General features: G+C 43.6%; 1 protein-coding gene across 1 annotated transcript in view; it reads right to left on the reverse strand.

The window, feature by feature from the left end:
• Positions 1 to 445: 445 nt before the first annotated feature.
• LOC141167233 (solute carrier family 23 member 1-like) overlaps positions 446 to 23151 on the reverse strand; it is a 526465-nt gene continuing 503759 nt past the window's right edge. Inside the window, exon 11 of the mRNA XM_073654677.1 lies at positions 446 to 621. Within this exon, the coding sequence (XP_073510778.1) occupies positions 446 to 621 (176 nt within the window). The remainder of the gene's footprint in view (positions 622 to 23151) is intronic.

Genomic DNA, 23151 nt, shown 5'->3' on the forward strand with positions numbered 1-23151 from the left:
TAGGCATTTAGAAGAGGTTGGTCGAGTAGTTTAATGGAGATAACCTCACATGCACACACATGAATTTGATGAGACAAACCCCGTATGACATCCTCTTCAAGAAAAACTAATGTGTGAAGGATACCTGGGATGGAGATAAGTGCAGTATGAATTGGTGGAGAGGAAAAAGAGGAAGTTATTTGGAATCATTAAATGAAAATTTGTTTACCTTTAAGTTTTTTTACAATTTAATTCAGATTTCCTTTTGTGGCTCAAGCTAATTTTAATAACTAGAAAATAGAGTAAGGAAAATAAATGTAATCTTGGATTTTTTTAATAATCAGGACAAAGAATGCTTTATTGTAGGTTCAGCAATGATGATATTCTTCTGACTTCTGAGAAAACTCAATCTTCAGCATGTGGCCTGTGGATGCTGCTTATGAAACAGCGTGTTGGAGGAGGGCAGTTAATTCCTATCCATTTGAAATGTTGGCAAGAATGGAATGTATCGAGTCCCTGAAAGCCTTCTTAGGTATTTTGTGACAAAAGGCAGATCATAACAAGATTGTCCTAGACTGCCATTAGTTTTCCCTGTATGCATTTGTTTATGCCAAGTAGAAGTTCCCCTTTCTTCATCTGAACCTAAGCGGAAATAAGAAAACAAGATCTTCATTTCTTTGCTAAACAAATGATTTATTGCACTATGCTGGTTGCTAGCCAAAACATGCAAGTATGAGGACATCAACATCCTGAGATCAGATGCTTAAACACAGACATTTTATACTCCTTGCACAGCAATGTAGGTCATTTGGTCTTGATTCAGGCCAGAGATCAAGGCTCTGTAGCAACTGCTTTAGTAGCTTATTCTAAGGGCAAAAACATAACTATCATACTTTTCCAATATATATATTGCCCCCAAAACATTACTTTTGTGCTGCTATAGAAATTTTTTTTTATATATATTATTTATTATTATAGCACCATTTATTCCATGGCGCTTTAGCAAAAACAATTACATAATCTTAACAAAACGAGTCAGCGACTGGTACAGGAGGAGAGAGGACCCTGCCCGCAAGGGCTCACAGTCTACAAGGGATGGGTGAGGATACAGTAGGTGAGGGTAGAGGAGGTCATGCAGTAATGTGGTGGGGCTGTGGTAACTGCAGGTTGTAGGCTTGTCGGAAGAGGTGGGTCTTCAGGTTTCTTTTGAAGGCTTCCAGGGTAGGCGAGAGTCTGATGTGTTAGAGTAGAGAGTTCCAGAGTAGGGGGGATGCGCTGGAGAAATCTTTTATGCGATTGTGGGAAGAGGAGATAAGAGGGGAGTAGAGAAGGAGATCTTGTGAGGATCGGAGGTTGCGTGCAGGTAAGTATCGGGAGACTAGATCACAGATGTATGGAGGAGACAGGTTGTGGATGGCTTTGTATGCCATGGTTAAGGTTTTGAACTTGAGCCTCTGGGCAATGGGGAGCAAGTGAAGGGATTGACAGAGGGGAGATGCCGGGGAATAGTGGGGGGGACAGGTGGATTAGTCGAGCAGCAGAGTTTAGGATAGATTGGAGAGGCGTGAGAGTGTTGGAAGGGAGGCCACAGAGCAGGAGGTTGCAGTAGTCAAGGCGGGAGATGATGAGGGCATGCTCTAGTGTTTTTGCAGAGTCTTTGCTGAGGAATTCATGGATCCGGGAGATATTTTTGAGTTGGAGTCGGCAGGAAGTGGAAAGGGCTTGAATATGTGGTTTAAAGGAGAGATGACGTTGATGGATAGGGCAGATGGGGCATATGAATGAGAGGGTGGAAAGATGATGAACTCTGTTTTATCCATGTTAAGTTTTAGAAATCTGGCAGAGAAGAAGGATGAGATGGCGGACAAACGTTGTGGGATTTTGGTTAGTAGGGAGGTTATATCGGGTCTAGAGAGATAGATCTGTGTGTCATCAGCATAGAGGTGATACTGAAAGCTGTGAAAGTCTATGAGCTGTCCCAGGTCAAAGGTGTAGATGGAGAAGAGCAGAGGTCCTAGAACTGAACCTTGGGGGACACCGACAGATAGGGGGCGAGATGAGGAGGTGGTGCGTGAGTGGGAGACGCTGAATGTCCTGTCTGTTAGGTATGAGAAGATCCAAGATAGGGCCAAGTCTGTGATGCCAAGAGATGAGAGAATCTGTAGCAAGAGGGAATGGTCGACTGTATCGAAGGCAGATGACAGGTGCAGAAGGAGGAGGATGGAGTAATGTCGCTTGGATTTGGCGGTTAGAAGGTCGTTGGTGACTTTGGTCAGGGCAGTTTCAGTCGAGTGATGCGGTCGGAAGCCAGATTGTAGGCGGTCGAAGAGGGAGCAGGAATAGAGGTGGGAGGGCAATTCAAGGTGGACATGTTGTTCTAGCAGTTTTGAGGCATAGGGGAGAAGTGATATGGGGTGGTAGCTAGTCAGAGAGGATGAGTCAAGGGAGGGCTTTTTGAGGATGGGTGTGATTGAGGCATGTTTGAAACATGAGGGGAAGACACCGGTTGTTAGTGACAGGTTGAAGAGGTGGGTTAGGGTTGGGATGAAGACTGTGGTAAGGTTAGGGATGAGGTGGGATGGGATTGGGTCAAGTTCGCACGTGGTGAGGTGTGATTTGGAGAGTAAAGAGGAGACTTGACCTTCTGTAATGGTGAAGAAGTGGGGTTTGGAGGAGGAATGTTGAGTAGATATGAGGAGGGGTTGTGCGGACTTTAGGCAAAAGCTTTGTCTGATAGTGTCAATCTTCTGCTTGAAGAATAAGGCAAAGTCTTCGGCTGAGATGAGAGAAGAGGGAGGAGGCCAAAATGTATGCGAGTAAGCCAAAATCCTTCAGGGAAAGAGTCTTTTGGACAGATGAGATCAAGCTAGAGCTGTTTGGTAAAGCACATCATTCTACTGTTTACCAAAAACGGAATGAGGTCTAAAAGGAAAAGAACACAGTACCTACAGTCAAATATGGTACAGGTTCAAAGATGTTTGTGGGTTATCTTCCTACTTCTGGCACTAGGTCCCTTGATTGTGTGCAAGGCATCATGATATCTGAAAATTACCAAAGGATTTTGGGTCGCAATGTAGTGCCCAGTGTCAGAAAGCTGGTTTTGCGTACTGGGTCATGGATCTTCCAGCAGGACAATGACCCCAAACATATTTCATGAAGCACCCATAAATGTATGGAAAAAAAGTGCTGGATAGTTGCTGAAGTAAAGTAGCCAGCAATGAGTCCGGATCTAAATCCCATTGAACACCGGTGAAGATATCTTAAAATTGCTGTTGGGAGAAGGCACCTTTCAAATATGAGGGACCTGGAGCAGTTTTCAAAAGAATAGTATTCCAAAATTCCAGTTTAGAAGTGTAAGAAGCTTGTTGATGGTTATAGGAAGTGATTGATTGCAGCTATTTGCTCCAAAGGGTGTGCAACCAAATATTAACCACTTCCCGACCGCCCACTGTATATAAACGTCGGCGCTGCCTGGGCTCTGTGCAGCGCCAACGTTTATAAGCGGTCGGTGGTCCCGTAGCGCTCAGGACCCCCAGGGTCCTGCAGGTGCTGTGGTTGTGGTTCAGATCAGTTGCAGTGACAGGGGACATCATCGGGACCTGATTGGATCAGGTCCCAATGATGTTAACCCTTTGCTATCTTCTATATGCCGCGATCTATAGCGATCGCGGCATTTAGAAGATAGGGAGAGGAGGTCCTCTCCGACGCCCCCCTGATGTCTGAGAGGACCTGGCATTGTCATGGCATCCGGAGGTCACATCACCACCTCCGGGTCTGCCATGTACGGTGTCCTGCTGGGCTCAGCCTGCAGCTGAGTCTAGCAGGAGATAATGACAGTTTTACAATGTCAGCAGAGCTCTCATGCAATGCAATACATGTCTATTTCATCTATTTCATTGCATGAGAACAGTGATAAGAAAAATAAAAATTAATGTCCCATAAAGGGACTAAGTAAAAATGTAAAAAAAAAGTCTAACTGTTAAAAAAAATCACAAAATAAATAAAAATAAATAAATAAAATATTAAATCAATAAATCCGTATATTTCTGCAAAAACAAAAAAAGTACACATATTTGGTGTCGCCGCGTCCGGAACAACCCGATCTATAAAACTGTCGCACTAATTAACCCCTTCTGTGCACACCGTAAAAAAAAAAAAAAAAATGGAGCAAATAAATATGCTTTTTCATCATATCACTAAACAAAAAGTGGAATATAATGCGATCTAAAAGTCAAATGGAAATAAAGATGGTACCGCTGAAAATGACATCTTGTCCCGCAAAAAAAAAAGCCACCATACAGCCTCATCAGCCGAAAAATAAAAAAGTTATAGCTCTCAGAATAAAGCAATAGTGTTGAGCGAACATGCTCGACACTGCTCGGTACTCGCCCGAGCATCACGCTACTCGGGATGTTCGGCGAGCACCGAGCATTTCCGGGTTACTCGGGCGGGAGCTCGGGTCTCCGCCCTGCATGTTTGGTGCTCTTTACAGAGCCAATGAACACGCAGGGATTGCCAGCCAGTCACTGTAATGTCGCAGCCATGATGTTTGTGGGCATTACAGTGATTGGCTGGCCACACAGCGTCACCTCCCAGACGATCAGCCCGTCATGATTGGTGTGTGTGGGTGTCTGTGCGTGTGTCTGCGAGTGTGTGCGGTGTCTGTGTGATGTCTGCGAGTGTGTGCGATGTCTGCGAGTGTGTGCGGGATGTGTGCGGGTGTGTGCGTGCAGGCAGACATAGGCCGATGTGACACTACTACTCCCATCGGCCTATGTCTGTCCCCGGTCCACTCGTGACAGCAGGATCAGCTCGATGGGAGCAGTAGTTCCCATCAGCCTGATCCTGCTATATAAATTGCCCTACTATGTCCCTAATGAATTTTAAATACATGTCATTGGTGGCCAGTGGTTGCCTACAATAAATTAGTTCATACATTACCTGTCCCCACCGATCGCCACCTAAAATAAAGTAAAAAATAAAAAACTACACCTATACTGACCTAGACACCTAATTCCCCGAAGCAATCGATCTCCTGTAATAAAATATAAAATAATAAACCACAACCTTATCCTTACCCCTCCGTAGTAGTCCACGAGTGTCCCACGATGATCTCCAGTTTAGAGCGGCCACATAGAATGTGACCGCTCTGAACCGCTGCCGCCGCTAGAATGATGGGGCCGTAAAGCAGCCCCGTCATTGCATAAGCGGGTTCGCCGGAGTTCAGGCAGCGCTGCTCCGGTTAGCTCCTTTACGGCCCTGCTGTATCGTGAGAAATTCCCACGGTACAGCAGTGCCGTAAAGGAGGTCTCCGGAGCTGCGCTGCCTGAATGCACTCCGGTGACCTCAGTCAGTGGCTCCCGCTGCCGGGAGCGGACGTGTTCCCGGCAGTGTGAGCTTACAGCAGCCATGCACAGCTGTCACCATCTCCAGATGTGACAGCTGTGCATGGGAGATCAGCGCAGGAACGTGGACAAGTAACTATTTTTTTTTAGTAAACTAAGAATTAAAAAAAATGGTGTATTTTATTTCAAATAAATTATTTTTTTCTGGGTGTAGTGTGTGTTTTTTCTTTTTAAGACTTTGTAGGTTAGTAATGGGGGTGTCTTATAGACGCCCATCATTACTAACCTGGGCTTCATGGCAGCTGGCGCTGACATGAACCCCAACCCTATTACCACCTGCCACCGCACCAGGGCAGCGTGGAAGAGCGAGGCTAAGTGCCAGAGTTGGCGCATCCTATGGATGCGCCATTTCTGGGGCGGCTGATGGCTGGTGTTTCTAGCCTGGGAGGGGGGCAATATTCATGGCACCCTTCCTGGGCTATTAATATCAGCCCCCAGCTGTCTGCCTAGCCTTTGCTAGCTATTAAATAGGGGGTACCCCACGTCATTTTTTGGGGGGGTTCCCCCATTTTAATAGCTAGTAAAGGCTAGGTATTCAGCTGGGGGCTGATATTAGTAGTCTGGGAAGCTCCGTGGGTATTACCCACTTCCCAGGCTTCAAACATCTGCCCCAGCCGTCTGCTTAACCTCCGCTAGAGCCTAAAATTATGGGGGATCCCAAGCCAATTTTTTTTTAAATAAATCCTTTATTTTAACACTAAATGACATTTGAGGAGTTAATAAAGATGCAGTCCCTAAATTATTTATTTTTTTTAATTAATTTTTCCCAAAAATTTTGACGTGGGCTTTGCCATATTTTTGTATGCCAGCCAGGTACAGCATCCAGCTTCTATGAACGCGCCATTTTCCGGGGTGGCTGCGGACTGCAATTTGCACCGGGGGGGGGCAGAAAGCTTGGGCCTCCCTGCGCTGCAGATTCCATCCCCCAGCTGCCTAGTTGTACCTGGCTGGACACACAAATAGGGAGAAGCCCCACGTAATTTTTTTTTAAATTATTTCATGAAATTCATGAAATAATAAAAAAAAAAATTGATGTGGGGCTTCGCCCTATATTTGTGTCCAGCCAGGTACAGCAGGCAGGAACGGGCTGCGCCCAACCACCAGCTGCCTATTTGTACCTGGCCGGACACAACAATATAGGAAAGCCCTTTTTTAAAAAAATTATTTCATGAAATAATTAAAAAAAAATTGACGTGGGGCTTCGCACTATATTTGTGTCCAGCCAGGTACAGCAGGCAGGAACGGGCTGCCCCCAACCACCAGCTGCCTATTTGTACCTGGTTGGACACAACCATATAGGGAAGCCCTTTTTTTCTTAATTATTTCATGAATTTCATGAAATAATAAAAAAAAAAAATACGTGGGGCTTCGCCCTATTTTTGTGTCCAGCCAGGTACAACTAGGCAGCTGGGGGCTGGAATCCACAGCGCAGGGAGGCCCAAGCTTTCTGGGCCCCACCCGCTGCAAATTGCAGTCCGCAGCCACCCCGGAAAATGGCGCGTTCATAGAAGCGCCATCTTCTGGCGCTGTACCCAACTCATCCAGGGCCCTGGTGCGGTGGCTCACTGGGTATTAAAGGGGTTAAGGCCAGCTTGGCATTATCAGCTGGCCCTAAGCCCGAAATTCATGGGGTCACGCCAATATTAGACATGACCACCATGAATTTCTAGTAAAGTATTTAAAAAAAAACAAAACACCCAGAAAAAAAGTCCTTTAATTGAAATAAGCACACAATTCTTTATTGTTCTAAATTAAACTATACTTACCATCACGCCCATTCCAGCTGAAGCCAACGATCTCCTGCAATAAAAGAAAAATAATAAAGCAACCTCATCCTTACCTTTCCATGGTTCCCACGACAGCTTCAGCTCTGCTACATCAAGATGACAGGCTGGACCGCAGCAGAACGCTGCCATCCAGCCTGTCATCCCGCAGACACTGAGAAGCGCAGGCTTGCTTGTGCTCCTCAGTGTCTCTCTGTGACGGCATAAAGATGAGCCGAGGTCATGTCCAATGAACTCGGCTCAACTCATGCACGTCACTGACAGTGTGGGAAAATTCTCACGCGGAAGCGCTGAGTGCAGGAGAATTCTCCCACGCTGTCAGTGACGTGCATGAGGTGAGCTGAGTTCATTGGACATGAACTCGGCTCATCTGGATGCCGTCACAGAGTGACACTGAGGAGCGCAAGCATGCCAGCGCTTCTCAGTGTCTGCGGGATGACAGGCTGGATGGCAGCGTTCTGCTGCGGTCCAGCCTGTCATCTCGATGTAGCAGAGCTGGAGCTGTCCTGGGAACCATGGAAAGGTAAGGATGAGGTTGCTTTATTATTTTTCTTTTATTGCAGGAGATCGTTGGCTTCAGCTGGAATGGGCGTGATGGTAAGTAGAGTTTAACTTAGAACAATAAAGAATTGTGTGTTTATTTCAATTAAAGGACTTTATTCTGGGTGTCTGTGTTTTTTTTTGTAACTTTGACTATGGGGTTAGTAATGGGGGTGTCTTATAGACGCCTCTCCATTACTAACCTGGGCTTGATGTCAGCTGGCATTATAAGCTGACATCAACCCCAGCCCTATTACCCCACTGCCACCGCTACAGGGCAATGGGAAGAGCGAGGCTAAGTGCCAGAATTGGCGCATCCTATGGATGCGCCATTTCTGGGGCGGCTGACGGCTGGTGTTTCTAGCCTGGGAGGGGGCCAATATTCATGGCACCCTTCCTGGGCTATTAATATCAGCCCCCAGCTGTCTGCCTAGCCTTTGCTAGCTATTAAATTAGGGGGGACCCCACGTCATTTTTTTGAGGGGGTCCCCCATTTTAATAGCTAGTAAAGGCTAGGTATTCAGCTGGGGGCTCATATTAGTAGCCTGGGAAGCTCCGTGGGTATTACCCCCTTCCCAGGCTTCAAACATCTGCCCCAGCCGTCTGCTTAACCTCCGCTAGAGCCTAAAATTACGGGGAACCCCACGCCAATTTTTTTTTAAATAAATCCTTTATTTTAACACTAAATGACAAGTACAGTAATCAACACTGTCACTATACTTCATATATATGTGACTGACATGTTTCTATCTATATAATCTATGTGTGATTCTCTATTCCTTCTATTCTAAATTGTCGGGTACAGATGCGGAATTGCCGGCCGGCTTTTTTAAAGAGACGGTGCATGAAAACACTATTATATTTTTAAATAAATCCTTTACACTAAATGACAAGTACAGTAAGCAACACTATCACTGTACTTCATATATATGTGACTGACATGTTTCTATCTATCTAATCTATGTGTGAAGCTCTATTCTTTCTGTTGTAAATTGTCGGGTACCGGTGTATGCCGCTGATGAATTGACGGCTTTTCGCGTAATACATTCTACATTATTCTTAGTTGTTTTACTTCATGTAGAATTAACCTACAAGGAAAGAAAGGGTTTATTTTCATTCCGATATTTGTGTCCCATTGACTTGCATTGGTTTCCTGTATCGGAATCGGCGAGATCCGATACTTTTTGGGTATTGGTCCGATCCAATCCGATACGATATTTCCTGATATCGGAAGGTATCGCTCAACACTATCCTTAACATATTTCACAGGAAAGCACTTTCACTTTCGTTTTTGAAGGTTTTATTTTGAGCCTGTAAAAGTGGCTTAATACCTCTGACCACGTTGTTGACAGCAGTGACCTGGGGGTCAGAAATGTTTCCTGGGGCGATCCCCATGCTGTCCCCATGCCATTTGAGCACTGTCACTATCGTTTTGGGCACTTGTTAGGCTTTTAAAAGACTGCCGGGGGAGCCGCTGCAAAAATGCTCGAGTCTCCCATAGACTAACATTGGGCTCGTTGCTCGGGTCGAGCACCCGAGTATCACGGCGTGCTCGGCCCGAGCTTCAAGCACCCGAGCATTTTAGTGCTCGCTCAACACTATAAAACAATGCAAAAAAAATATTTTTTCTATAAAATAGTTTTATTGTGTAAAAGAGTCAAAGCATAAAAAAACTATATAACTGTAGTATCCCTGTAAACTTACTGACCCGAAGAATAATGCTGTTGTAGCGCCCCGAGGGTTCGGCCGCTACAGGGGTATTGCACCTCTGCCAGAGGTGTGATATTCCACTCCCAGGTAAGGATGGAGTATGGACCAGGGCTCAGTTAGCTGCATGCAGCACACACACCCCATTTCCGAGGGACAGCTCAACGGTGCTCCCACTAGACAGAAGTGCAGGCACGACCGACCATGTCCCTGCTGGAGTGGGGAGGGGGGTGGAACACCCAGTGCTGTAGGGGCAGATAGGGGGCGGTTCCTGAGCATAGGAAGGAGCCCATTGGTTGCTGGTCACCTGGGCTCATGGCTAGAGGGAGGTATAAAAGGTGGGCACCATCTTAGATCTAGGTTCGTTCTATGGAGAGGAGAAGACAGGGAGCAGCAGCTCAGGCTGAGTGCTGCTCCAGAGGCAGGCATAAAGAAGAGGCCGGAGCCTGAGAGGAGAAGGAGAAGTGGGCCTGGAGAAGAGGCCGAGGAGGAGGTGAAGGGGAGCTGAGATTCTGGCTCATCTCAGCTCCAAGAGAAAGGAACAGAAACAGAAAGGAACTGCAAATAAGGAGAGACAGAGAAACAGAAGGGCTCAGGAACAAGAAGGTGGAAGGGACCCTAAGAACCCATGAGAATCCAGGGTGCAGGGTCAGGCAGATTAAGGGTACCGGATCCCAAGTTGGTGGAGAAGAAACAACCCTCAGCCAAAGACCGGTCGTCGTGATCATATATTGGTGCGACACCTCATCAAACCTGCTAGGAAGGCACCATATAGGACAGCGGAGGACGGGGCCCACGTTTAACCGCACAGGTCCGCGGCAGCTGGACAAAAGTGGGTCACTGGTGAGGCAGGCCAGAGAAAGGATAAAAGGGGGTCCTGTGCCATGCTCCTGAACTGTCTGGGAGTTGACCGAGCCCCTCACCTGGTGGACGCAGCACGGCTCAGGCGGTCACTGCTGGCCGAAGTGACCTGGAACAAATGAACTGTGAGTAAAGACCCTGGACTGTAACTTGTTGTCTGTGTGCTCCTTCGCGCCTCCAGCACTATCGGCACCGGGACTCGCACTACCATCACTCCCAACATCCACTACACTGCCCTGGGGCTGCACTCTTCCCGTGGGGAGTCACATCACCTCAGCTGCACCCATCATCAGCCCCAGCAGAATGGCATAAAAAAAAACCTCAAAAAACAATTCCTGAATTGTTGGTTTTTGTTCATTTTACCTCCCAAAAAACGGAATAGAAAGCGATCAAAAAATGTCACGTACCCAAAAATGGTACCAATAAAAATGTCAACTCTTCCAGCAAAAAACAAGCCCTCACATGACTGTCCGAAATATGGAAAAATGATAGCTCTCAAGAAATGGCGATGCAAAAACTAGATTTTGACAAAAAAAGTGCCTTTTTAGTGTGTGACAGCTGTCAGTTATAAAAACCCGATATGAATCTGGTATCGCTGTAATCGCACCGACCCAAAGAATAAAGTTGTCTAATCACTTATACCGCACGAGGAACGGTGTAAAAAATAAATAAAACCAACTCTTCACCTGCTACTGATTTTTTATTATGTCTCCCAAAGATCGCAGTAGGGCTCTGCTCACATTTATCTGGCTTTCTGCACTGAGCTTCAACTCAAGCCACAAAAAAGCTAGTCCCAACTCAGGTTCATTATCTGTTAAAAATATAAGGGACTTCCAAGTTACTGGTAGCAGAAAGGCTCTGGAAAAGCAAAGTGGCCCTTGCCCCCCAAAATAAATTCAGAAAATTTTGGGCTCCCAAATCCAAATGCCTCCCTCCCTTTTGATCCCCACAATATGCCTAAACTACATTTAGGGTTCACGATTGGCATTCCTGTAGCAATGAGAGCTTGCCTAATTTATAGGTGCATGTCTCCAGCAGCACAAGCTGAGCACAAAGTACTGGTCACTACAGAGTACTGATCACTTCAATGGCAGTTTGACATTTTCACTCAGCAACATCCACTGCTGCTTGTTTCTGGAAAAGACCCATGAAGTCAAAATCATCACTACAACTGTAGGTAAATTCCCAAAGGGGTATAATTTCCAAAATGTCACTTGAGGGGGGATTCTGCTCTTCTAGCACTTAGAGGCTGTGTATATGGAGTCCGCAAACTATTCTACAATAATTTGTTCTCCAAGAGTTAAATAGCACTCCATCCCTCCCGGATCTCGCCGTATGGCTAAGCGGTACGGTACAACCACATATGGGGTATTGCTACATTTAGAAGAAATTGTGTTACACATTTCAGCACCATTTTTACCCATTGCCCTGTGTGAAAATGTAAAATCTGAGGCTAAAACATTTTTTGTGGTAAGATTATAATTATGTTTTCTTCACTGCTCAATGGTATAAATTTAAAAATTTAAAAATACTCACTACTTCTGTAGATGAATTCCTTGAGGTGTAGTTTACAAAATGGGGTCACTTGTGGGGTTTTTGCTGTTTCGGCATGTCAGCAACTCTTCAAATGTGACATGGTGTCTGCAACCTATCCCAGCCAACATAGCGCTCCTTTCTCTTCCGAACCCTGCCGTACACCAAAGCAGTGGTTTTCCCCCACATATGGGGCATTGGCGTACTCAGGAGAAATTTCACAACAAATTTCATGGTGCAATTTCTCCTGTTACCCTTATGAATAAGCAAAATTAGGGGATGAAAAACATTTTTGTGGGAAAAACGTGAAAATTTTATTTTTACGGCGCAATATTATAAACTTCTGTGAAGCACCTCAGGGTTCAAGGTGCTCACCACACATCTAGATAAGTTCCCTAAGGGATCTAGTTTCCAAAATGGTGTCACTTGTGGGGGTTTCGCTGTTTAGGCACATCAGGGGCTCCCCAAATGTGACATGATGTCCGTTAATAATTCAAACAAATTTTACATTCAAAAAGTCTAATGGCGCTCCTTCCCTTTCGAACCCTGCAGTGCGCCCAAACAGTAGTTTTCCCTCACATATGGGGTATCAGCGTGCTCAGGAGAAATTGCACTACAAATTGTGTAGTCCATTTTTCCTGTTACCCTTGTGAGAAAAAAAAAATTGGGTCTAAACTAACATTTTTGTGAAAAAAAGTTAAATGTTCATTGTTTTCTTCCACATTCTAAAAATTCTCGTGAAGCACCTGAAGGGTTAATAAACTTCTTGAATGTGGTTTTGAGCACCTTGAGGGGTGAAGTTTTTAGAATGGTGTCACTTTTGGGTATTTTCTGTCATAAAGGCCCCTCAAAGTCACTTCAAATAAGATGTGGTCCCTAAAAAAATGGTTTTGTAAATTTTGTTGGAAAAATGAGAAATCGCTGGTCAACTTTTAACCCTTAGAACTTTCTAACAAAAAAAAATTTTGGTTCCAAAATTGTGCTGATGTAAAGTAGACATGTGGAAAATGTTATTTATTAACTATTTTGTGTGACATATCTCTCTGAATTAAGGGCATGAAAATTCAAAGTTTGAAAATTGCAAAATTTCCAAAATTTTCGCCAAATTTCAGATTTTTTTCACAAATAAACGCAAGTCATATCTTAAAAATTTTACCACCATCATGAAGTACAAGAGGTCACAAAAAAATCTCAGAATCAGGGGGATCCATTGAAGAGTTCCAGAGCTATTACCTCATAAAATGACAATGGTCAGAATTGAAAAAATTGGCCTGGTCACGAAGGCAAAAACAGGCTCTGGCGCGAAAGTGTTAAGTTGAGGGTGATAACAATTTTGTCAGGCCCATTTTGGGGGTTGTGTGTGAAATTCTGTCTAATTTTTCTCTTTTTTTGTGTTGTTCAAATACACACAAAGTAAATAAACATGTGTATAATAAAACTTGTAATTACAATAACTTTCTGGGAGAAATTTTTCATTTCTGGAACAATTTCAAGAGTGTCTTTACTTTCGGCCATGACTATAAATGTGTTATTGCTGTGATCTTACTGATCCGAAGAATGAAGCTGTCTTATCACTTTTACCATACAGTGAATGACATTTTTGTTCATTCTGCATCCCAAATATCGGAATTGAAAGCGATCAAAAATGTTAAGTGCTCAAAAATGGTAAATGGAAAAACTTTTTTTTTGCAAAAAAAAGCATTTTTTAGTGCATGATAGCAGTCAAACATAAAAAATTAGATAAATCTGGTATCCCTGTAAGTGCACCGACTTGAAGAATAAAGTCATCTAATCACTTATACTTCAACATAAAAAACAAATAAAAGGAATTCTTGACCTGCTGTTGTATTTGTTTATTCTGCCTCCCAGAGATCATAGGAAGGCTCACTTCATATATATCCTGCGCTCTACACTGAGCGCTTACACCAGGGTTTCCGTGTAAATCTCGGAAATAAGTGATTCAGACATAACCCCCAGTGTAAGATTCCTTATAATGAGGCATATGGAGACAATGTGGATGCCAGCTAGCATATGATCTCACGGTGTCTTTCTTTTTAAGGCTATGTGCCCACGTAGCATTTTGGCAGCGTTTTTGCGCCATTTTTACTGCCGCGAAAACGCTTGTAAAACCATCTGCCATGCAAAGCAATGTGAATTCGGAGGTGCTGTGCATATGATAATTAGCGCGCCGAATTCGCATTGCGTTGCAAAATGCTGCATGACCATTTCTACCACGATTACGCCGCAAATTCGTGGCCATTGAGGAACATTGAAACACAGCAAACCCACAAGTACAGTGCTGGCCAAAAGTATTGGCACCCCTGCAATTCTGTCAGATAATACTCAATTTCTTCCTGAAACTGATTGCAATCATAAATTCTTTGGTATTATTCTCTTCATTTAATTTGCCTTCAATGAAAAAAACACAAAAAGAATTGTCATAAAGCCAAATTGGATATAATTCCACACCAAACCTAAAAAAGGGGGTGGACAAAAGTATTGGCACCGTTTGAAAAATCATGTGATGCTTCTCTAATTCGTGTAATTAACAGCACCTGTAACTTACCTGTGGCACCTAACAGGTGCTGGCAATAACTAAATCACACTTGCAGCCAGTTAACATGGATTAAAGTTGACTCAACCTCTGTCCTGTGTCCTTGTGTGTACCACATTGAGCATGGAGAAATGAAAGAAGACCAAAAAACTGTCTGAGGACTTGAGAAACCAAAGCACGAGCAATCTCAAGGCTACAAGTCCATCTCCAAAGACCTGAATGTTCCTGTGTCTTCCGTGCGCAGTGTCATCAAGAAGTTTAAAGCACATGGCACTGTGACTAACCTCCCTAGATGTGGACGGAAAAGAAAAATTGACGAGAGATTTCAACGCAAGATTGTGCGGATGGTGGATAAAGAACCTCGACTAACATCCAAACAAGTTCAAGCTGCCCTGCAGTCCGAGGGTACAACAGTGTCAACCCATACTATCCGTCGGCGTCTGAATGAAAAGGGACTGTATGGTAGGATACCCAGGAAGACCCCACTTCTTATACCGAGACATAAAAAAGCCAGGCTGGAGTTTGCCAAAACTTACCTGAGAAAGACTAAAAGGTTTTGGAAGAATGTTCTCTGGTCAGATGAGACAAAAGTAGAGCTTTTTGGGAAAAAGCATCAACAGAGTGTACACGAAAAAAAAAGAGGCATTCAAAGAAAAGAACACGGTCCCTAGAGTCAAGCATGGCAGAAGTTCCCTGATGTTTTGGGGCTGATTTGCTGCCTCTGGCACTGGACTGCTTGACCGTGTTCATGGCATTATGAAGTCTGAAGACTACCAACAAATTTTGCAGCATAATGTAGGGCCCAGTGTGAGAAAGCTGGGTCTCCCTCAGAGGTCATGGGTCTTCCAGCAGGACAATGACCCAAAACACACTTCCAAAAGCACTATAATATGGTTTTAGCGAAAGCACTGGAGACTTCTAAGGTGGCCAGCAATAAGTCCAGACCTGAATCCCATAGAACACCTTTGGAGAGATCTCAAAATGGCAGTTTGGAGAAGGCACCCTTCAAATATCAGGGACCTGGAGCAGTTTGCCAAAGAAGAATGGTCTACAATTCCAGCAGAGCATTGTAAGAAACTCATTGATGGTTACTGGAAGCGGTTGTTCGCAGTTATTTTGGCTAAAGGTTGTGCAGCCAAGTATTAGGCTGAGGGTGCCAATACTTTAGTCCGGCCCTTTTTTGAAGTTTTGTGTGAAATGATCAATGATTTGATTTTTGCTTCATTCTCTTTTGTGTTTTTTCCTTGCAAGCAAATTAAATGAAGAGAATAATACCAAAGAATTTGTGATTGCAATCATTTTCAGGAAGAAACAGAGTATTATCTGACAGAATTGCAGGGGTGCCAATACTTTTGGCCAGCACTGTATATGTGGATTTGCTGCGTTTCAATGAAATTCAATGGCCGCGAATTTGCGGCATAATCATGGTGCGTGTGGTACCCAGGTTGAAGAGGAGACTACAACTCTTCTTCACCCCGGCTACCACGCGGTGAAAAAAAGAAAAAAAAGTTAAAAAGAAAAAAACCTGTATACTCACCTCTCCAGTCTTCTCCCAGCCACGTCCTCGCTCCTCGGCGTCCCTCGGTGTACTTGCAGGACCTGCGTTGTCGTCATTTAGTCAGCTGATGGTAACGCGACTGTAAGGGGGAAGACCGGGGTGTAAGTACTTTCAAAACAAGGGATCCGAACTGCCGGGGCCGTGCCTCCTGTTGCAGGGGGAAGACAGACTGCAAAACAGGGGTCAGGTGACTGGGAAGCTGGGGGTGTGTCCATGGAGAGAGCTGAGGAGTCAGGTGACCGGGGAGCTGAGCTCGTGTCTAGGAAGAGGGTGGAAAAGGCATTTTTGCATGCGAAAAGCGGCAATGGACAGTGGGAGGCAAGCCCGACTAGAGGGAGAAGAGACGCAGGATCCCTGGAGCCGAGCAAGCGAGGTGCACTGTTATGGACTAAGGGCTCAGCGGGTCACACCAGAGACCGCCCGCTGCCGCCAGAAGATGGAGCATTGTTTAGGCGGGGAAGCTGGAAGAAAGCATCACCGGCACCAGCCGGCAATTGCCTTGTGAGGAGCAAGAGTCAGCTAAGTGAAAAAACTGCCAATTACAACTGTGTCGACTCGGCTACATCTAGCCCAACTGTGGATTGTCAGTTATAGCATATTACCTGCTACTTCCTTGTTGTCCCCATATATTCCCTGTTACTCCCTGCGTGGAGATTGATCCTGTTACAGTAAATCCCCTTTGTTATTTAACCCTGTACTGGCTTCTCTGTGTTTCTGTGTCACTGCATCTAAAATACCTGTGTTATCGTGTGACCATCAGCTCACTAAATGACTTCACCGCAGACCCTGCCAGTACACCGCGGGATGCCGTGGAGAGAGGATCGGTGCGGGGAGGAGACCAGAGAGGTGAGTATACAGGTTTTTTTTTTTTTTAAATTTTTTAATTATTTTTTTTAACTATAGATGCAGCATTTAAAGCATCTAAGTTGGTCACACAATAAAAATCCATGCCAGTTGCATGGATTTATATTGTGTGACCAACTTTTCAAGCACTTTTCCAATGATGCTCAAAATCGTTTGGAAAAGTGCTTGAAAAAATGCATGTAAAAACACTGAAAAAACGCTGCTCTCTGGCAGAAAAACGAATGTAAATCTGCATGCGTTTTTTTCTGCCAGAGAGAGACAAAAACGCACTGCATCAAATCTGCTACATGGGCACATAGCCTAAGCATGCATAAAACCACAGTCAGCCATAGTTTTGTATACCTCTGAAAAAGACAATGCTGAATAGAGGCCAGACGGAGTCCAGAATATCTCTGCTGCCTCATTATAGTGAATGGATCTCTCAGGGGTTTCATCTGAATCACATCATTCGGAGATTTAGATGGAAATCCTGATGTAAGGGCTCAGCATAGAACACAGGATATATGTGATCCCAAACATTATGTAAAATGTTCCCAATAAAAGCTTCAACTCAATCCACAAAAAAGAAGTCCCCACTCAGGTCCGTCATCTGTCAATGGAAGTATAGGGGGCTTTCATTGAATAGCTGGAAAAGCGCTATGGCTCCTAGCCCCCCTCAAAAGAATTCCAGCAAATTTTATGCTCCCAATTCCAAATACTAACCTTCCTTCTGAGACCCAGTGGGCCTAAATCACATTTAGCGTCCACATGTTAGGCATTTCTGTAGCGATAAGAGCTCACTTAATTTACGGGTGCATTTCTCCAGAAGCTCAAGCTGGATATAATGTATGGGCACTAAAATTTGTGAACACTGCAATGTATTGTCACTACAATGGCAGATTTTCAATTTTCACTAAGCAACATGTTTCTGGAGAACACCCATAAAGTTAAAATTGTCACTACACCTGAAGATAAATTCCCAGAGGGGTGTAATTTCCAAAATGGGGTAATTTGATGGGTGATTCTGCTCTTCTGCCATTTAGGGGCTCTGCATATGGAGTCCGCAAACTATTCTATGATAATTTGTTCTCTGAGAGTCAAATTGGATCCTCCCAAGTCTTGCCATGTGGCTAAGGAGTACTGTACAGCCTCTTACAGGTGCTTCTCAATAAATTAGAATTTCATCAAAAAGTTAATTTATTTCAGTTCTTCAATACAAAAAGTGAAACTCATATTATATAGAGTCATTACAAACAGAGTGATCTATTTCAAGTGTTTATTTCTGTTAATGTTGATGATTTTGGCTTACAGCCAATGAAAACACAAAAGTCATTATCTCAGTAAATTAGAATAATTAACAAAAAACACCTGCAAAGGCTTCGGATACGTTTAAAAAGGTCCCTTAGTCTGTTTCAGTAGGCTCCACAATCATGGGGAAGGCTGTTGACTTGACAGATGTCCAGAAGTCAGTCATTGACACACTTCACAAGGAGGGTAAGCCACAAAAGGTCATTACTAAAGAAGCTGGCTGTTCACAGAGTGCTGTATCCAAGCGTATTAATGGGAAGTTGAGTGGAAGGAAAAAGTGTGGTAGATAAAAGTGCACAAGCAACAGGGATAACCGCAGCCTTGAAAGGATTGTTAAGAAAAGACCATTCAAAAATTTGGGGTAGATTCACAAGGAATGGACTGCTGCTGGAGTCATTGTTTTAAGAGCCACCACACACAGATGTATCCAGGACATGGGCTATAAGTGTCGAATTCCTTGTGTCTAGCCACTTATGACAAATAGACAATGCGAGAAGCGTCTTACCTGATCCAAGGAGAAAAAGACCTGGACTGTTGCTCAGTGGTCCAAGGTGTTGTTTTCAGATGAAAGTAAATTTTGCATTTCATTTGGAAATCAAGGTCCCAGAGTCTGGAGGAAGAGTGGAGAGGCACACAATCCAAGCTGCTTGAGGTCTAGTGTGAAGTTTCCACAATCAGTGATGGTTTGGGGAGCCATGCTGGTGTAGGTCCGCTGTGTTTTATCAAGACCAAAGTCAGTGCAGCCGTCTACCAGGAAGTTTTAGAGCACTTGATGCTTCCCTCTGCCGACAAGCTTTTTGGAGATGGAAATTTCATTCTCCAGTAGGACTTGGCACCTGTCCACACTGCCAAAAGTACCAATACCTGGTTTAAAAACTACAGTATCACTGTGCTTGATTGGCCAGCAAACTCGCCTGACCTTAACCCCATAGAATATCTATGGGGTATTGTCAAGAGGAAGATGAGAGACACCTGACCCAACAATGCAGGCAAACTGAAAACTGCTATCAAAGCAACCTGGGCTTCCATAACACCTCAGCAGTGCAAAAGGCTGATCGCCTCCATGCCACGCCGCATTGATGCAGTAATTGATGCAAAAGGAGCCCCGACCAAGTATTTAGTGCATTTACTGAACATACGTTTCAATAGGCCACCATTTAGGATTTTAAAAACATTTTTCAAGCTGTTGTTATAAAGTATTCTAATTTACTGAGATAATGACTTTTGTGTTTTCATTGACCGTAAGCCATAATCATCAACATTAACAGAAATAAACACTTGAAAAAGATCACTCTATTTGTAATGACTCTATATAATATATGAGTTTCACTTTTTGTATTGAAGAACTGAAATAAATTAACTTTTTGATGATATTTTAATTTAGTGAGAAGCACCTGTATGAGGTATTGCCACGTTTACAAGAAATTGTGTGGCAAACTTGGTGCCATTTTTACCCATTTCCTTGTGTGAAAATGTAAAATCTGGGGCTAAAAAAAAATTTTTTTGGTAAAAGTGTAATTATTTTTTCTTCACTGCCCAATGATATAAAATTCTGTGACACACTTGTGCTGTCAATATGACCAATGCACCCTTAGATGAATTCATTGTGAGGTGTAGTTTGCAAAATGGGGTCAGTTGTAGAGGGTTCTGCTGTTCTGGGACCTCAGGGGCTCTTCCAGTGGGTCATCATACCCGCAAAGCATAACAGCAAATCTGTACTAGAATATGGCGCTTCTTCCCTTGTGTGCTTTCCACTGTGCCTGAAAAGTATTTCCCGATTACTTGTAGGATATTGGCTCATTCAGAAGAAATTGCACAACAAAATATGCAGTCCATTTATTCCTATTAGCCCTTATACAAATTAACAACTTTGGGTTAAATCAACATTTTAGTGGTAAAAAGGTAATTACTCTTTCTTCATCGCCCAAGGGTATAAAATTCTGTGAGGCACATATGGTGTCAACATGCTCACCCCTAGATGAAGTCATTGAGGGTATAGTTTGCAATATGGGATCACTTATGGGAGTTCTGGCACCTCAAGGGCTCCGCCAATGTGACACGGCACCCTCAAACCATTCCAACAAAATCTGAACTCCTATATAGCGCTTCTTCCCTTCTGAGCTTTGCACTGTGCCTCAAAAGTAGTTTATGACCACAAATGAGATATTAGCATACTCCGGAGAAATTGTATGGTCAATTTTCTCCTATAATCACTTTTGAAAATTTGGGGCCAGAGTACCATTTTAGTGCAAAAAAAATGGTAAATTTCCATTGACTCAGCCAAATGTCATCCAATTCTGTGAATTGCCTGAGGGTTGAAAATGCTCACTACACCATTAGATGAATTCCTCAAGAGACATAGTTTCTAAAATTAGGTCATTTGTGGGGGTTTCTGCTGTTTTGGCATGTCAGGGGCTCTTCAAATGTGACATGGCATCGGTGACGATACAGCGTAAAATCTTAATTATGCCAGACATACTTTCTGATGGCAAGAGAAGCATACCTTTATTTTAGTGTTGACTCTTTAATCTGTGTTCTTCTTTAGTTGATTAACACAGACTATTATTTGTATAACCCTGAATGTTATCTGCTCTTTGTTTCTGAAACAATGATGTGTATTTACAAGAGCCCCTGTGATACAAACTATGTAAATAGATTAGCTAGAACAATGAATGTTTACTAGATATGTTAAGTACCATTGTAGGGCGTTTGCCAGGCAATCTTGGGGGATGAGCTGTGGATACTCAAGCCCTGTGGAGTAATAGCATCTCTAATTCTTAACCTGTGGATGTGTATTCAAAAAGGGACATGTGTTTCTGTAGCAGAGAGTCTTGGGACCGAGACTGAGAAAGACTTTAGAAGGATAATGAGAGACATCCTTCAGGAAAGTACAGTTAGGTCCATATATATTTGTACAGAGACAACATTTTTCTAATTTTGGTTCTAGACATTACCACAATGAATTTTAAACAAAACAATTCAGATGCAGTTGAAGTTCAGACTTTCAGCTTTCATTTGAGGGTATCCACATTAAAATTGGATGAAGGGTTTTGGAGTTTCAGCTCCTTAACATGTGCCACCCTGTTTTTAAAAGGACCAAAAGTAATTGGACAGATTAAATAATTGTAAAAAAAATGTTAATTTCTAGTACTTGGTTGAAAACCCTTTGTTGGCAATGACTGCCTGAAGTCTTGAACTCATGGACATCACCAGACGCTGTGTTTCCTCCTTTTTGATGCTCTGCCAGGCCTTCATTGCGGTGGTTTTCAGTTGCTGTTTGTTTGTGGGACTTTCTGTCTGAAGTTTAGTCTTTAACAAGTGAAATGCATGCTCAATTGGGTTGAGATCAGATGACTGACTTGGCCATTCAAGAATATTCCACTTCTTTGCATTAATAAACTCCTGGGTTGCTTTGGCTTTATGTTTTGGGTCATTGTCCATCTGTAGTATGAAACGACGACCAATCACTTTGGCTGCATTTGGCTGGATCTGAGCACACTGTATGGCTCTGAATACATCAGAATTCATTCGGCTGCTTCTGTCCTGTGTCACATCATCAATAAACACTAGTGACCCAGTGCCACTGGCAGCCATGCATGCCCAAGCCGTCACACTGCCTCCGCCGTGTTTTACAGATGATGTGGTATGCTTTGGATCATGAGCTGTACCACGCCTTCGCCATACTTTTCTCTTTCCATCATTATGGTAGAGAATGATCTTGGTTTCATCTGTCCAAAGAATGTTCTTCCAGAACTGTGCTGGCTTTTTTAGATGTTTTTTAGCAAAGTCCAGTCTAGCCTTTTTATTCTTTATGCTTATGAATGGCTTGCACCGTGCAGTGAACCCTCTGTATTTACTTTCATGCAGTCTTCTCTTTATGGTAGATTTGGATATTGATAAGCCTACCTCCTGGAGAGTGTTGTTCACTTGGTTGGCAGTTGTAAAGGGGTTTCTCTTCACCATGGAGATTATTCTGCGATCATCCACCACTGTTGTCTTCCGTGGGCGCCCAGGTCATTTTGCATTGATGAGTTCACCAGTGCTTTCTTTCTTTCTCAGGAAGTACCAAACTGTAGATTTTGCCACTCCTAATATTGTAGCAATTTATCGGATGGGTTTTTTCTGTTTTTGAAGCTTAAGGATGGCTTGTTTCACCTGCATGGAGAGCTTCTTTGACCGCATGTTTACTTCACAGCAAACCTTCCAAATGCAAGCACCACACCTCAAACCAACTCCAGGCCTTTTATCTGCTTAATTGAGAATGACATAACAAAGGGATTGCCCACACCTGTCCATGAAATAGCCTTGAAGTCAATTGTACAATTACTTTTGGTCCCTTTAAAAACAGGGTGGCACATGTTAAGGAGCTGAAACTCCTAAACCGTTCATCCAATTTTAATGTGGATACCCTCAAATGAAAGCTGAAAGTCTGAACTTCAACTGCATCTGAATTGTTTTGTTTAAAATTCATTGTGGTAATGTCTAAAACCAAAATTAGAAAAATGTTGTCTCTGTCCAAATATATATGGACCTAACTGTAGATGGATTGCATGGCATCCAAAGAGACACAGATTTGTATTCTGCATGATTATAGTCTAAGGGTACCGTCCTTGACTGGAAAGATTTGAATCTGCTCCATTAACCATCAGAAAGATATGGATACATTTTGGGGAGTCCAGGAGAGGACGAAGAAGTCACCTGGCACCATAGATATGTTGTTTTGGGGTTGCTAGGAAGGACCCACCGGTCGCCTAGAACCCATGGAGACATTTAGAGTTGCCAGGAGGGTCGTCTGGCCCAATAGAAACTCTCGGAGAGGCCAAATATGGACCCTCGGGTCTTCTGGTCTTGTACCTCGATGGACTGCTAGCTTTCTAAGCTTGCTGCTACCTCCTTTCTGTGGTGGCCCACCAGAAGCGGAGGGCCACTGGTTGAGGTTATTGGCCCAGGAAGTCTCCAAAATCACAGCTTTTCTATCCCAGGTGGGTCAGAGGAAGGGTGAGACTGTGCAATGTTGTGCCATCTTCGGTATTTGCTGGGACTGTTCTGTGTATTTACTGTCCTCTTTGTGGTTCAATA

The sequence above is a fragment of the Phyllobates terribilis genome, unplaced genomic scaffold (assembly GCF_046119375.1).
Source record: "Phyllobates terribilis strain yellow unplaced genomic scaffold, ASM4611937v1 Scaffold_11__3_contigs__length_659146591, whole genome shotgun sequence".
Classification (NCBI taxonomy): domain Eukaryota; kingdom Metazoa; phylum Chordata; class Amphibia; order Anura; family Dendrobatidae; genus Phyllobates; species Phyllobates terribilis.